Below are 17,864 nucleotides of genomic sequence, written 5' to 3' on the forward strand. Positions count from 1 at the left end.
TTTGAACCTCGGCTCAGTTGGCGTTTCTGTGTGAAGTGTGCATGTTCTCCCTGTGTTCGCGTGGGTTTCCTCCAGGTCCTCTGGTCCGTTGTGTGTGTGTGCGTGCGTGCGTGCGTGTGAATGTGTGCGTGTGTGTGGATGTTTCCCAGAGATGGGTTTTATTATAATATTTATATATTTAATTTGTTTATTTTAATTAATTAATTTTATTATATTTTAATTAATACATTTATTTTGTTTTTATTATTATTTGTTTTTATTTTTATATTTATTTAATATTTTTTTATTTTTTATTATATTTTAAATTACAAATAATTTTGTTTTATTTTTTAATTAAAATTTTATATTATTATTATTATTATTATTTTAATATTTGTATATTTCTTTATTTTATCTATTTAAATAAAAAATATTAATTAAAATTTATGAAATCTCATAAAGCATTTTCAAAGTTTTGTGACCTTACTAAACCCACACTATTTTTTGTGTATGTACAGTTAAAATTAGAATTATTTAGATTTTTTTTTCTTTTTTAAATATATTTTTTTATAAATATACTCTGATAAATATTATTTTATAATATTAAATAAATATGTTTGCTCTCCGTTAAACAGAAATTGGGGGAGAAAAATAAACTGGGGCGAATAATTCAGGGAGGGATAATAATTCTGATCTCAACTGTATATATATTTATCTAAAATGGACCCTATTAAGGATTAAAAGAACAGAACAGAACAAAAAAATCTTATATTTAGAGGGTTTTGCACTTTTTTTTCAGAAACTCACAGAGAAAACACCTCAAAGTAGACATAAACTATGAGACTGCAGTGATCCATTGGCATATCCTCCTGGTCTTCCTCTGTCCAGTGCTTCTCTGTGTTGGCTGTTGTTTCTCAGGCGTGTGGTGAGTGTGTATCCTGTTTTTAAGCACGTGTTCGTCCTGCGCTGGTGCAGTGGACGCTGGTGCGCAGGGAGGCTCTCAGGATGTCCTGAAAGGTGAAGGTTTCGTCTTGTCTTCCTGTCTGGGTCCTCATGTTGAGCGATGGAGCGCTGCTTTCTGCCCCATCCCAACACTCCACTAGGTGCTTTTGCCTTAGTTTGAAGTACAGTTGATGCAGAAGTTCAGCTTCCGGTGTTATGGACTCGCCAGCATGTTTTCCAGTTCTGTTTAAGGAACATGTTAAAGGAGGACCCCACTTTTTTTTCTTTTAAAACTCCCATAGAGTTAAACAGTTGAGTTTTACCCTCTTTGAATCTTAATAAATCTCCCATCATACTTTTTACTAAGAAGATGACAGTGCCAAATACTGGCCTGCCATATGTAATGCGTTTTTAGCCATTTCCACAGATATATGCAAGCATGGATTGTTTAAAAAAACGTTTTGTAGACTGGAAACTTCCTGAAAAACACAAAGGAAAAACACTGTCATGTAAACATGGCCTTAGAATCAGCGGGGGTCTTATTTATGAACGTGGCATTTTTGTGTAGCAATATTAAGTTACTTTTTATTTAAAGCTGCGCATATTCTTCCATTTAATTTTTTCATTGATCACAACCTTTGCATGGGAAGTGGTGTATGCACATGTCCACTCCCATTTTGTGTGTATGCCTTAACTACATAAGGGGTCCCTAATAGGCATGGGCCGGTATAAGATTCTAATGGTATGATAATCTTGGATAAAAATATAATGGTTTCACTGTATTTTAATTTTTGATCTAATATATATGCTAAAATATATTCCTTTTAAACATCTGGGTAAAAAAACAAGAACTTTTTCTTCTTTGAACACAATGGCTGCATCTGAAATCCCATAATTCTGCATAGTACTGTATACTGTATATTACGCTAAAAAGAGTATGTGAACCAAGTAGCATGTCTGAATTCCTAGAATTCGAAAAACAGTATGCGAGACAGTACCCGGATGACCTACTACTTCTGGCTAGATTCAGAAGTGCACATCCAATGGACACTACACTATCCCATGATACACCGCAAGAGAATTCATGTTTAGAAGTGAAGCGGCATGTCACCTGATGATGACAAAATGGCATCCGTAGTATGTTCAAGCTCTATTCATACTACTCTCATTCATACTGTATTGAACATACTTTTCTATCAGTCGAGTAGTACATTCAAATTTTAAAAAACTCAGTTGGTAGTTGCTGATTTCGGACACCAATATATTTTATTTTGAGAAACATTTAAAATATTTTGGAGCAGTAAACATGCCAGGCTGAATAATTGAAATAAATTATTGACTTCTGCTGTCTGCATTAGATTATGCAAGATCCCACTTTATTGCGCACATCGCAGACCGGACCCCGGAAGCGATGTGCTGCTCCACTACTAGAATCAGGGTTCATACAGTCATGGGAAAACCTTAAAAAGTCATGGAGTTTTGACATGACAATTTCCAGGTCTGGAAAAGTTTTTTAAAAGTCATGGAAATTAGTTAAACAAATATCCGTATACCTGAATTATTGCTGCATGATATTGGAAAAATCTGCCGATATAATATTTAGTATTTCTGTGATGTATATTGCGTTGTGAATTTACAATTTCACCAGATGATTTAACAGGTTTATTTGGATTGATTGGGGGGATTTTGTAGAGGAGTGAATATCGAATAAGACAAAACAAATACATTACATGCATAGATAAAATATAGTAAAGATGAAAGTAAATGATAGTTTTCAGGTATTCACTCTTCAGCTACAGATATTGAATAATCAACACTGCAGAGTCTTCACTGTAAATTATTTCATCTTTATTAAAGTTACAAAACATTTCTTGTGGCCAGATGCTTTAACATTTAAAATATTGAAATGTTCACACAGTCACAGGCCTTAAAGGGACAGTTCACTCAAAGATTAAAATGTACTCACTATTTGCCCACACTTCACTTGTTTTAACTATTTACTCACACTTGTTTCAATACTAAAGGAGTTATTAAATTATACTCTTTTTGTGTTCATTTAAAAACAAGAGAACTCATAAATGTTGAAAACAAGTAACGGGTGTAATGAAAATGGTTACTTTTGGGTGAACTATCTCTTTAAATATGCATGCAGATGATAATTGTTTACTCCATTAAGATTAAACTCTAAAGTATAATAAACTATAATCCCAACATTGCATATCCTGCGATGTGACTATTGCGGATGCACACATTCCAATATCGATGCTGAAACAATATATTGTGCAGCCCTAACTTAAATATAGGTTAGTTGTCTTTTACTTATTTTCTTTCCTTGGCCAAAAGCTTGCTCTCACATTGTTTGTGCTGTGTAAGCAAAATCAGTTGTACATAGAAACATAAACAAAATAGATTGTTGCGTGTTTTATGATATGCTGTAAAACATTTGAACGTCATTGTTTTTCTTATTATTTACCATGTAAATGTAGACATTACATGAAACAATACGTCATGAAAACTTACTTGAAAGTTCTGGAAAACTCATGGAGTTTTAGTTGTAAAAATGTGTATTAACCCTGTAGAATGGAGTTAAACCATTTCTATGAGGGTATAATGGTACAAATGTTAGTGTTGCTTAACAATGCATTTACATTGTGGGAGGTGCAGCGCCCACCTTAATAAGATTCACTTTATACAGCACGAGTGGGAAACAAGCATCTCCATTGTGGTGAAGTTGTATTAGTTTGTTAGATTGTTGTTCCCTACATTTGTGATATAGATGTAATGTCGCAGATATACCAACCAAAATGCATTCATTTATTCATTCTCCTTCGGCTTAGTCTGTATTTCAGAAGTCGCCACTGTGAAATGAACCGCCAATTATTCCAGTATATGTTTTACGCCCTTCCATACCCAACCCAGTATTGGGAAGCACCCATGCACAATCATTCACACACACACTCATACACTACGGATAATTTAGTTCATAAGTTTACCTATAGCGCATGTGTTTGGACTGTGGGGGAAACGGGAGCGCTTAGAGGAAACCCACGCCAGCCAGGGAAGAACATGCAAACTACACACAGAAATGCCAGCTGGGACTCAAACCAGCGGCCTTTTTGCTGTGAAGCGCCAGTGCTAACCACTGAGTCACAGTGCTGCCCTCCAAAATACCTTAAAAATGATAAATACAAATGCTGCTACAAAAAAGATTGCAGACCACCGATTTCTAAAAACAAATATAAGAATTTGCAACACAATCTCACGGCAATTCGTAACTTTTTCATTTAGTGGCTAATTCGTATGAATTTGTACGATCTAATTCGTACAATTTAGTACGATTTGCTTATCCCCCAATGACGGTTGGGGTTAGAGGTGGGGTCAGGTGCCACGCCTCCTTTTTAAAATCGTACCATTTCGTACGACTTAACTCGTACGAATTCGTACGAATTAGCCACTAAACTGGCAAAACGTAAAATACTTACGTTTTCTCGTGAGATCAGGCTGGAATTTGCAAAGCTTTAAGTAAACTTGCATAGTGACTTAATCTAAGCACCCATCGCTATTCACTTTTTGGAAGGTTTCTATGCTTTCTTAATGAGACCCCAGGTCATTCAGGTTATGTTTTCTATGTAGGCTTTAAGCACTGTATGAGATCCTCCTCAGCTCCACTGCTTTCCTCCAAGGCTCCACCTGCATTTGTACCGAATCACCTGTTGTGTTTTTCACAGCACAAAACGTCTGCTGGATCTCTATGACAACCTCACAGACACACACCGTCTCTTCTCAAAAGAGCCGAACTCGTTTTAAAACCCACAGACGTTCAAAGACGAGCTGGTGAGATCCAGAGCCTTCTGGAGATCTGTACTGATGGAAAAACAACATCTAATGCATCACACGAACCAGTGGACTCGTGTTAGACAAAATGAAAATGGTCCATCTGAATCCAGGTTGGACATAAAAGTGTGCCAGGCTTAGAAATCAGCAGATTTTTAATGTATTTCGCCTTTGTCTTTCTTTGCCTGAAGGGGGTGGTGGAAGGTTTTTGTGCGCCTTTTTTTTTTTTTTTTTTGCAAAAGGGGCCCTTCACTAACATCTTTTATTCCCTTTCTCTTGTTATATTTCTTTATTCCAAGTGTGTTTTGTGCTCGGCCTCCTTTCATTGCCCCCTCCTCTTGTCTCTCAGATAAATGCCACACTAGCCTTTCACTTGGCGCCACAATAACCGGACTGTTTTAGGCCCAGAGAGGCACAATGAAAGAGGCTGCTTTTTAACCTGCGCTTCTCAAAAGCACACGGAGGAAAAAAACGCCGGCGACCCACTCTCCTTTCTTTCTCCTCTCTCAGTCTTTTGTGTCCAGAGCGTGCTCGTACCATCATCCCATTTATACGTCTTATTTAGAAGGTCTCAAAAGAACATGAGCCCAAAATTCTGATCTTTACAGCAGCTTTTGTTGTGGAAAAACACTGAAGAGAGTCTCTGCTGTCGTGTGTTTGGATGTGTCGTGGGGATGTATGGGAAATATTAGTGTGTTCCTTCAGATTTGCCCACTTTTTTGGTGTTAACTTTTGGAAAATTAGTTTAACATGTGCATTTCACACTACTAGACACATAAGAGGCGAAAAGTTTGTCATTTTATGATTGAATTGATGACTATTAATATTAAAACTCCTTATACTTGTACTGAAAGTTTAAAGCATGGGTTTTTGTGTTTGCTGTAAAAAGTAGTGGCTGCATTCAAATGTTTAGCTTGATCAAATTAACTTTACACATAATTTCAACTTGTATTAGATTAAATTAGGCTTAACACCAATAAAAATAAGTTTGATATGGATAAAGGAATAGTTTGCCCGATATTTACTCACCCTTAAGCCATTTTCGTTTTTTTTTTGGCTGCTTTCTGTCACCGTTGGAGTAGTTTTAAATTTTATTCCAGCTCTTTCATGATGTATATTAGTAATGGGAAGTGGCTTTTATTTTGAAGCTTCCCAAAGCGCATACATTTGTTGTCAAACTAACCCATATGCTGCCAGGGGGTTAACGCATTTCTTATAAAGCAGATTGATTTGTTATTGTTGTAAAAATGTTTATACATTTACCATACCAATTATAAACTCCAATCACTGACGGGAGTAGTACACATTAAGTGTGACTGGCTAGGGATGAAACAATCATACATTTTGGTTGTTCAATTATAGTCTGAGGAATAATCACGTTTTCACGATTATTAATTTTAAAAACTCTACTAGTTTGGAATATAATGGAGAAAACTCCTTATATTTTTAAGTGTTATTTATTGTTGTTTAGTAACCAATTAACACTGCACAAAATATTAATACTAGAAAACAAACAATAGTCCGCGAGCCCGTCGCTCCTAATATGCTTGCGCAAGCCTGTGCTTCTATTGGAAGTTACGAACTTGCCTGCAAAAGACGCAATATGTGAACGGCCCTTACTTTGTAGCCTCAAGGTCAATGCACAACGGGACCCTTTATGCTTGCGTTTTCCGTCTACGTTTAACGCCTTGTGACTAAATAAAGGGCGCCAATGTGATCGTGCACACTAACACGCAAAACGCCAAGTGCAAAAGCATCATTTTTTAAAACTTTTAACTTTAAACTAGCGAACAGTTGGCATTACTTTTACATAACATAACTCCATACAGAAACGCCTTTACAATTAATTAATCGTGACGTAAAAAAACGTGGTTAGGAGTAGGGTGGTCACAATACTGAAATTCACTACCAATCGGTTCTGAACTTTTAAAAACATCCATCTCCCGTGAACATTTAAGCGCGTTGAGCTTAAACGGTGCTGATTTGCCATTGTGTTCACAAGCTCAACAGAAATGACTGTGATTGGCCATCAGTTTACCGATCTCGCCACCGGTTACTGACTGTAACCATAGATACAGCGACACTGGAGCCTTTTAAAGTCTCGTCGATCAGCTGGTTTGTCTACAAGCTGACATACGAATGATCTGCTGATGAATTGCAGCTTTAAAACACTCCAGTGTCTCTGTATCTGTGGTTAAACTTAGTAAACAGCGGTGAGTTCAGTGAACTGATGACCTTCACGGCCACAGTCATTTCTGTTGATCACGTGAACACAATGGCAAATCAGCGCTGTTTAGGAATGTGTTCAACGGCGCTCAAAGTTCTCGGTAAATAGACATTCTTAAAATTTAAGTATCGATTGGTACTGAGTATCAGTATCGCGACAACACAAGAAGTTAATAGTAAAATCGGGTAATCGCTGCATCCCTACGACTAGCATACACAAAGTATGATAGGCAGATACATTTGTAAGAGTAATATACTGCATAGGATTATACAGTAACACCAAGCCAACAAGTTTTCTTGTTTGTTATCATCCTCTGTGGCAAACAAACTGTGTGGTAAGTGTTTCCCACAAGACATGTCTGTTCCTTGAAGTACTATTATGAATGTGTCTTGCATTGTATACATCAGTTGTGCATGGCGTGCAATCACCAGCATCCGGAAGTCATTGATTAGAGTTTGTTTTTAATATGCTAAATATTTGTCTTATAAAAACCCACTTCATAAGACAAGTCTTTAGACAAGTGGCTGAGAGAGCTTAACGTGCTGTAATTTCATAAAACGCAAGCAATTACAAAAAACAGCAGCAAATTAAGATAAGATATCCCTCTATAAAGTCCTGATTCGCCCAGTCCTGGCCTATGGATCAGGAACGTGGACAATGACAAAAGCCATAGACCAAAAGCTCTTAGTTTTTAAAAGAAAAATTCTGAGGAGAATATATGGCCCAATAAAAGACAATAATCAATGGAGGATATGTCACAACAATGAGCTTGCAGCCTTGTATAAAGAAAATTGATATAGTTAAATATATCAGACTTGCGAGGCTAAGGTGGGCAGGACACATCATGCGTATGGCAGAAAATGCCATTCAAAAAAAAAATCTTTAGCACTGACCTGGTGGGCAAAAGAAAAGTAGGAAGTCCTAAACCAAGATGGCGAGACTGCATTAGCAGTGACGCCAATGTTTTAGGAATAAGGAACTGGTGGGCAGTTGCCCGGGACAGAGAACATTGGCGGAAACTACTTGAGGCAGGCAGAATCCAGTAATGGATTGTCGCGCTAAGGATGATGAAGATGATGATGACCAGCAAATTAAGAAAATATTTTGATACCGTTTGACAGCACATGTAAGTATTTTTTTATATATATATTTTTTTATTTTAACATCCTAATTCCAGCGTCTTTAGTATTTATTAGCCTAGGACCAGGGGCGGCCAAGCTGGAGCACGTACTCTGGTCCCCCGGGCTCTGTGATGGTTGTGGAAATTCGAAACTGAACCAAATATGAACCATTGCAATTGGCTTAACATTGGCAATGAAAATTCGGGAATTGCAACCAGCAGAACCTGGAAAGTTAAAAAAAAAAAGATTAACCTAAATAGCCGGCTCAGTATGGTTTTAAGGTCCCCTTGAAACATTTCTGTTGTGTTCCCAGCTATTTTAAAGTGATGTGAGAAAATGCAGTGCGTATTTTAATGTGTTTGTGTTGTGAGGGTTTGTAGCACAAACCTTTTCTCAATTTGCTGGCGTTTTTTGTCATTGCATGCTTTCTCTGCCACCTTATTTAACCCCCTGGCAACATACGAGTTAGTTTGTCAATAGATGTGTGCCCTTTTGGAGGCTTCAAAATGTAATAAGCCACTAAACAACACAATTATACAGCATGAAGTAGCCAGGATAATGTTTAAAACTACCCTGACTGTGTTTGTCTGATATAACAAAATAAAAACATGTACACTGAAAATGACTTTTGGGTAAGTAAAAAAAAAAGAAAAAAAAAAAAAGGGGTAACTTTTACTAATTTGGGTGATCATTTCCTTTAACTGGGTTGTACACTATATTTAAAATGGTTGTTTTGCTGTTTCAGTTGATTCACTCATAAAACTTCTGTAGACAGAGCATGTACTGTTCAGTAAACACAAGATTCAAGTTTTACAGCTCGATTAAAAGTTGCATATTTTATCTCCGAGATGTTCGGAGGGGTTTTAAAACTTTTGAAGTTAGCTGCTAGTTCAGTCTTGTCCACTGGCTAAAAAGTTTTAGTATTAATAAATTAGTAGGTTGATGCTAATAAGTAAAATAATGCCATTGATAGTGTTTTCTAATACTTATTTTATAATAATTACACTTTTAAATAATGCTTAAATAATAATTTTATCAACTACTAAGATGGAAGTATTTTAATCTGTTACATTTTTAAAAACCTACGCACGCTTTCTCTTTTTTTTTTGTCTCTTACTTTCCAGGAAGATTTAAAGTTTGGTGGCATTTATTCAAATCAAACAAGTGTAAATGGGACTCGCTGCAATCCAATGTCTGATGTCACTATTTCCGGGTCCGAATGCAAACAATCAGATCCCCAAAGCAAACAACAAACCAATGTGTACTCCGATTGCGCTGCATGATTACTACAAAAATATAATGTTGAATCAATACTATAGTCTACAATGCTGCTGAGTTTTTTAAAGCTATAAATGAAAGCGAAGATCCAGAAATAGTCGATACATAAGCAGCTTCACAAATGAATAACACGCATCAGTCATTTGAATACGTGTGTGCTTGTATTTCCTAAAGTCCATGTGTAAACCCTGCTGATTTGCATTGTGTTTTTCATTCCTGCATTCAAAACATGAAGACCGGTGAGTTTAGGCGGGGACTGACAGGGACTGTCCCTTTCACGGAAGAGGAAAATCTGTCGAAAAAGGAGCTGTTATTACGCAAACCTCAGTCCTGTTTAATGAAAATGAATTTGCTTGTCTTTCATGTTATTGTGTCGCCGCCACGTTGTTTTGACTATTAGCTTGCCACAGGTTTGCGACTGATGAACTGGAAAATCTACTGCAGTTTTTGTTTTTCTTAGACATTTTGCATGAGCACGAAAGCTTTCACTTGTTCAGTTTGTTAGTTTTTTGGTTTTCTTTCGCTAAAGGCATCATTTTTTTGCATCTTCATTTTTATTGGTTTAACAAACAGCTTAATATCATGGATTTTTTCAACACATTTCTAAACATAATAGCTTTAATAACTCATTTCTTTTATATTTGCTATGTTGACAGTACATAATATTTCACTAGATATTTTTCAAGATACTAGTATTTAGCTTAAAGTGACATTTAAAGCCATTTAGTCATTGTATAATGATGGTTTGTTCTGTAGACAATAAAAAAATGCTTTAGGGGGCTAATAATGTTGACCTCAAAATAGTTTTAAGAAAATTAAAAATTGCTTTTATTTTATCCGAAAATAAAACAAATAAGACTTTCTCCAGAAGAAAAAATATTATAAAAAATACTGTGAAAAATTCCTTGCTCTGTTAAACATCATTTGGAAAATATTTGAAAAACAAAAGGCAGGCTAATCATTTAGACTTTAACTGTATGTATTTTATTTGCTGGCATAATTGTTCATGACATGCACACTTTACATTATTGTTATTTTCCCCATGATTAAGATAAATACATTTTTATCATTGTTATTCTTCCAGAAAATATTTAATCTGCTATGCAATACACTTTTGTATTGTTTTTTTATTATTCTTTTTTTTTTTAAGATCAAAACCTTTTTTTTGATAATATAGTAACTTTTATCCATATTCAAGTTGTTAACTAAAACAAATCTGTTTGTTAGTTGAAATAAAGCATAAATGTTAACTAAAAACACCATGTACTCAAAACACCCTGATAAGCAACTTCATAGATTACAGTGAATTAAGAATTAAATAGCTGAGATAGTTACTTGCTCAAGTGCTTCTGATCGCATAACTCCAATTTCCAATTGCTCTCACCTATCGTGTACAATACAAAAACCTCCTCTTAACTTACAAAGCTCTTCATAACTTGGCACCTCACTATCTTTCTGAGCTTCTTTATTTGTACACTCATTTGTGCTCGTTGAAATCATCTTGGTGGCAGGACTTTTAGTTGCACAGCACCAAAGTTATGGAACTCTCTGCCTGTGCACATTCAGGTGGACACTATTTCCCATTTTAAGACTCGGACAAAACTTTTTTGTTCAGGATATAATGATTTGCTGGTTTAATATCCTCTATTGCTTTTTACTGCTTGTATTTTTATGATGTGTTTACGATATACTGTAAGCTGTCCTTGAGTGCTTTAAAAGGTGCCTATAAATAAAAGGAATTATTAATATTATCATTATTATTATTGTTATTATTGTACAGCTACGAAAAAAAAAGAAACATTTTCTGGATTTACTGGATTTGTTAGTTGATGCTAACCATCGAGTACAACACATACACTTAATACACTTCCTTAAACGTGTACACATAGACATCACCTATATGCTGTAAAATTGCAGGTTATCTATATAATAACTTGGCCCACATGGAATCTGCGCACACAGAAATCAGCATATTTTTAGCCCATCATTGAGTCTATTTATTTACTTGTGTAAATGTGTGTCAATTTATATTTATTTAGTTTTCAAATTAATTTCATTAATATTAATAACTAATTAGAAAATGTTCATATGATTTATGTACAATACAGTTTGTAAAGAAATATTTAAGCAGATATATTATGTGAGACTTGTTTTGATTACCAATTAGGGTGCAATTGTATTTTGCATTGTGAACATCAAATAATAGTAATTGTTTTAATTAATTATTATATGATTAGTTTTTAGTTCCGATATTCTGCATAAATCTGCAGATTTTTTAAAACAAAATTCTGCACAGAAATAGCAAAAAATGTCCGCAGATTCTGTCTGGGCCTAACAATATCTTTCTATTTGATTGTTACTTTCACTTAAACTTTTTCCAAATATACTGTAAGCAGTGAATCAGCATACTATCATCTTAAAAACATTGAAAGAATTAGATGATTTGTTTCCAGTAAGGATTTAGAGTAACTTGTTCATGGTTTTATCACCACCAGGGTGGATTACTGCAATGGACTCCTCACTGGATTCTGACCAGAACCATAAAGTCAGAGCACATCACACCTGTCCTCAGGTCTTTACACTGGCTCCCAGTTACATTCAGAATAGAGTTTAAAGTGTTATTCCTTGTTTATAAATCACTAAATGGCCTAGGACCTTAATACATTAGAGATATGCTCACTGAATACACACCTAACAGATCCTTCAGATCTTTAGGATCAAATAAATTAGAAATTTAAAGAGTTCAGTCAAAGCAGAGTGAATCAGCTACCAGAAATGATCAGATGTGCTCCAACATTAGGCACATTCAAAACCAGACTGAAAACACATCTGTTTGGCTGTGCCTTTACTGAATGAGCACTGTGCTACGTCTGACAGGTTGCGTTATGTCTTTCTTTTCTTTTTCATTCCTTTAAAACCAGTTTTAACACATTTTAATTCGTTTTTAATACTTTTATTTTTATTTTCTTATACTTGTTTCTTTCATGCCTGTTTATGTAAAGCACTTTGATTTCCTATTGTGTATGAAATGTGCTATATATTTATATATGAACTTGCCTTGCTTATAAATATTGAAAAAATATATAAATTTTACATTAAACATTAATTAATTAAATTAATTAAACATTAATTACATTAAATTAATTAATTAAACATTAAAATCAATTTTACTTGCACATAGGTTAGTAAATAAATTTTTCCTTATAGCTGTAAATACAAAAACTATTTTTATGAGTCTATTTTCATTTAGGTTCTCTTAGAACTAACATAACATAATAAAATCTAACATAATATCTTAAATCTGGATATTAAACAACATATTAAAGTTAATACGCAAATATAGTTTAACACATTAGCACTGCGTGTAAAAGCTACAATAGTAACTCTGTCAATTACCAATGACGCATGTTACCTTCCAACGTAGTTTTTACATCTATATTTAGTCTTTCCGTTTACTAGTAGATATTAATCTCTTATTTTTTGTTTTGTTTTTGCAAATGTCATCTGCATTCAAATCAAAACACAAACAAGGCGCCCTATCTATATCTAGTCTGATTTTGCTATTTTATTTTGTTTATTCTTGGACGCTCTTCTCCTGTTTCACATTTACAATGTTATCAAATCCCTATCTGTGTCAAGTACTCAGTGGAAAGTTATAACGGAGGCAAACGCCATGCAAATGCTACTGTTTGCCTTCGCTATAGGGCATACTTTCCTGACCACATCCGGCATAGAGAGACGCCAACTCTCTTCTCTATTACTAGGTGCTCACTGGCCAGTTTTCATCATTTGGATGTCCACCGTCATCCATATCACATCATGAGCTGCTTCTCCAGACTTGCGCATTGGCAAGTGGAACGATTTCTAAAAGACGAGCTGAAGATAATGAGTACTGATCAGATACTCTTGAGGTTGGTAAACCATTTGTCTCTCGTCCAAAGTCTTTAAGAGGTGGATTTGGAAGATCCTATGGATTTCAACAGCTGGAGACATGAAAGTGTTCACCTGTCTTTTTTCTATTGGGAAAAATTGCCATCTAATGCACTGCCATATTGGGTCCAGTGCTGGTTTGTAATGGGGATTATGATGTTATAATGTGTCTGATTGTTACATTGGAAAGTGCAATATTGAAGAGCTTTTAGAGTTTAAACTGTGGATCTTTATAGGTTGCTGATAAATAGTGTGTGCGCACAGGTTTATATATCAAGAGCTGTTTTACAACAGGTGTTTGTAAAGACTTGCAAGTGCAATGTTGACATTTAATTTACATTTGACGTTTTAATTCTTTAAATTGTCAGTAGTAATTGCTGTAAAATATCCTATTTGTACACATTAATTTAAGAAATCGATTCCGCATTGCTTCTGAGATTTTCAAAATGCATCACATATTCTTGCTTGAGTTTAGTTTTTAACAAAATATGATGCTCTACACTAGTTCTTAACAGCAAATTCTGCTCAAGGCCAGTTTTTAACAGTAGATGGCGCTTTATGGACTAGTTTTAAACTGCAGATGGCGATCTGGGTTAGTTTTTAACAGCATATAATGCTCTAGGCTAGTTTTTAACAGCAGATGGCACTCTAGGCTAGTTTTTAACAGCACATGGCGCTCTAGGCCAGTTTTTAACAGTAGATGGCGCTCTATAGACTAGTTTTAAACTGCAGATGGCGCTCTAGGCTAGTTTTTAACAGCAGTAGGAGCTCTAGGCCAGTTTTTTAACAGTAGATGGCACTCTATAGACTGGTTTTAAACAGCAGATGGTGCTCTAGGCTAGTTTTTAACAGTAGATGGCGCTCTATAGACTAGTTTTTAACAGCAGATAGGGCTCTAGGCTTGTTTTTGCAGCAGATGACGCTCTAGGCTAGTTTTTAACAGCACATGGCGCTCTATAGACTAGTTTTAAATTGCAGATGACGCTCTAGGCTAGTTTTTAACAGCAGTAGGAGCTCTAGGCCAGTTTTTTAACAGTAGATGGCACTCTATAGACTGGTTTTAAACAGCAGATGGTGCTCTAGGCTAGTTTTTAACAGTAGATGGCGCTCTATAGACTAGTTTTTAACAGCAGATAGGGCTCTAGGTTTGTTTTTGCAGCAGATGGCGCTCTAGGCTAGTTTTTAACAGCACATGGTGCTCTAGGCCAGTTTTTAACAGTAGATGGCGCTCTATAGACTAGTTTTAAACTGCAGATGGCGCTCTAGGCTAGTTTTTAACAGCAGTAGGAGCTCTAGGCCAGTTTTTTAACAGTAGATGGCGCTCTATAGACTAGTTTTAAACTGCAGATGGCGATCTAGGTTAGTTTTTAACAGCAGATGGCGCTCTAGCCTAGAAAAAAACAAGCCTAGTTTTTACAACAGATGGCGCTCTAGGTTCGTTTTTTACAGTAGATGGCGCTTTATAGATTAGTTTTAAACAGCAGATGGTAATCTAGGTTAGTTTTTAACAGCAGATGGCGCTCTAGGTTAGTTTTTAACAGCAGATGGCAGTCTAGGTTGGTTTTAAACAGTAGATGGCACTCTATAGACTGGTTTTAAACAGCAGATGGGGCTCTAGGCTAGTTTTTAACAGTAGATGGCGCTCTATAGACTAGTTTTTAACAGCAGATAGGGCTCTAGGCTTGTTTTTGCAGCAGATGGCGCTCTTGGCTAGTTTTAACAGAAGATGGTGCTCTAGATTAGTTTTAAAGTACATGGCATTCTAGGCTAGGTTTTAAACCTTTCCTTTATGAATATTTTAGGTTTGAATTGGATGCAGGCAGCATGCAGCTGTTTTGTAAAGCATACAGCATCTACTGTTAAAAACTAGCCTAGAACTTTCTACAATGTGTCTGCTGTAAAATAATGATTTTGCACTCCTGAACTTAAACAGTGTTCATCTGTTTTTGTTGGGAAACTTACCCTACCATTCAAGGCATTCTTACATTGGGTCAAGTGCAGATGTTTGTAAAGTTATTATGTGTCTAATTGGCAAATGAAGTGTTGAAGAGTCTTCCAGTTTTCAACTTCAATCGGTCTGAAATGATGTCTTTGCACGCAAAGGCTTGTTTTTGGCACTCCTGAACAAAGTGTTCACCTGTCTTGTCTATTGGCAAACTTACTGATATCATCAAATGTGTTCTCATGTTAAGTGCTGGTTCACAACAGGTGTTTGTGAAGTTATAACATGCCTAATAACGATTATATGACCGATTTTCAAATGCAGCATTTACACTCGAGTCTTCAGTGTTTTTTGTAGACGCACACATGCTTGTTTTTCGCATTCTATTTTTGCAACCTATTTTGTCTTCTGGGGAATCTAGTAATATCCTTCAGTTCATTCTTATTTTATGTAAACTGCTGAATTACAACAGGTGTTTGTAAAGTTTTAAAGGGTTAGTTCACCCAAAAATTTAAACAATGTTATTAATTACTTGTCCTTATATCGTTTCTGAGACCTTTGTTCATCTTCTGAACTCCATCTAAGATATATTAGATGAAATCTGAGAGCTTCATTAACCTCCATAGACAGAAACACTTTTTGGTTTTTTTTCTGGATCCATTCAAAGTCCAGAAAAGAAACCAAAACATTACACGTGACTTTAGTGGTTCAACTGTAATCATACAAAGCTTCAAGAACATAACTGTGTGCCAAAAAACAACTTTGTACACCAATATTTTCCATATCAGATCAGGGTGCGCATTTACTACCAGCAATATAAGGTTTGTGTTGCGCTGCTAATTCTAATGGAGTGTTTTTGGTGCACAAAAGTGTTCTCGGAGCTTCATATGATTACAGTTTTAGGTTTCTTTTGTGAACTTTTAATGCCTCAGGACCATTTCTGTCTATGGAGGATGAGGGAGCTCTTTACTGCATCTAAAATATCTTAATTTGTCTTCTAAAGATTAATGGAGGTGTCAAGAGACTTATTTCAAGTTCAAAAAAGAAACCAAAACAATCCATGTGACTTTAGTGGTTCGACTGTAATCATACGAAGCTCAAGAACACTTTTTTTTTACGCCAAAAAAACCCTGTAAAAACAACTTTGTTCAACAATGTCTTGCGTATAAGGTCAGGGGGCACGTTTACTACAAGCACTACAAAATTTATGTGTTATGCTGATGATTCTTTTGGCATTATAAGTATTTTGGTGCAGAAAAGTGTTCTTGGAGCTTCGTATGATTACAGCTGAACCACTGAAGTCACATGCATTGTTTTTAGATTCTTTTGTGGACTTTGAATGTCTCGGGACTGTTTTTGTCTATAGAGGATGAGGGAGCTCTCTATTGCATCTAAAATATCCTAATCTGTGTTCTGAAGACGAGTGTCTGGAAATTGGAACAACATGAAGGTGAGTAATTAATAGCTGAATTTTCGTTTGTGGGTGAAGTCATCCTTTAAATGTGAACTAATCCAGATGAACTAATCCTTCAAACAACCCTTTATAAGTCTACAATCTAGACTTTAGTGATTGCTGTACATTTAAATCTTTGCGCACAGGCTTATTTATTGGCACTTTTGACCTAAATGTGTTCACATGTACACTGTAAAACCCCAAAAGTTAAGGTAACTCAAACCATTTACCGATTGGAACAAACCATTTAAGTTCAAAAACTAATCCTAATGAGTACTGTGAAGTTAATCTATTTGAGTAAACCAAGCAATTTGAACACAGTAAAGCCCAATAAATGAAGAGAACTCAAGCCAGCCGAATACTGTAAAACTCAACAAGTTAAGTCAACTCAAACCGTTTGAGGAAACCGATTGCTACAAACCATTTAAGTTTCAAAAACTAATCTATATGAGTACTGTGAACTTACTCCATTTAAGCTGAAATAATGAGATATTTAATTGACTCATTACCTTCAACACCGTTCAAAACTTTTCAAATGAGTAGAATTAACTTTCAGTCAATTTTGAGTTAACTACACTCATTTCATTTGTAAAAGTTAACTGTTGGGTTTTACAGTTTATATAGGGAATCCTACTGATATCATTCCTAACTTTTCCAAGCAAGGGATGATATCAACAGGTGTTTGTAAAGTTATAACAACATGTCAGATTGTTACATTGGAAACGTTGAGGAGCCTTCAAAGTTCAAACTGTGAATCTTTAAGTGGTTGCTGTAAAAGTACATCCTTGCGCGCATAGACTTGTCTTTGGTGCTTCTGACAGTTTTATTTGTATTTTTGACAATGTTTACAAGCCTGACTTGTCACAATGCGGAAATTAACCACTTCAATACCGTCATGAGGCAAGGGAGAGTTGGAAACAACAAAGAACAAGCCGTATTTGCATCAGAGGAGAGCGGGACAGAATGCGAGGCCGCGGCACGTTGCGACTTGTAAAGCAACTTAAGCTTTTGTCTCTCACTCGCTCCTGAACGTGGGAAGCATTTCATTTCAGAGGTGTTTGAGCTTAAAAGGAAAGAACCTTGAGGCTGATGTTATCTTAGACCACAAAGGTCTAGCAGAGCTCTTTGGAAATCCGTCTTATGGCTCCACATCCGAAA

General features: G+C 35.7%; 1 protein-coding gene across 7 annotated transcripts in view; it reads left to right on the forward strand.

The window, feature by feature from the left end:
• sox13 (SRY-box transcription factor 13) overlaps positions 1-17,864 on the forward strand; it is a 675,553-nt gene that overhangs the window by 12,751 nt on the left and 644,938 nt on the right. For 2 of the 7 annotated variants that reach the window (XM_073915891.1, XM_073915892.1), the window contains exon 1: positions 13,151-13,292. In XM_073915891.1, coding sequence (XP_073771992.1) covers positions 13,201-13,292 — 92 coding nt within the window. In that variant the 5' untranslated portion in view covers positions 13,151-13,200. 7 annotated transcript variants of the gene reach the window in all.

This window comes from Danio rerio, chromosome 11 (assembly GCF_049306965.1).
Source record: "Danio rerio strain Tuebingen ecotype United States chromosome 11, GRCz12tu, whole genome shotgun sequence".
NCBI lineage: Eukaryota > Metazoa > Chordata > Actinopteri > Cypriniformes > Danionidae > Danio > Danio rerio.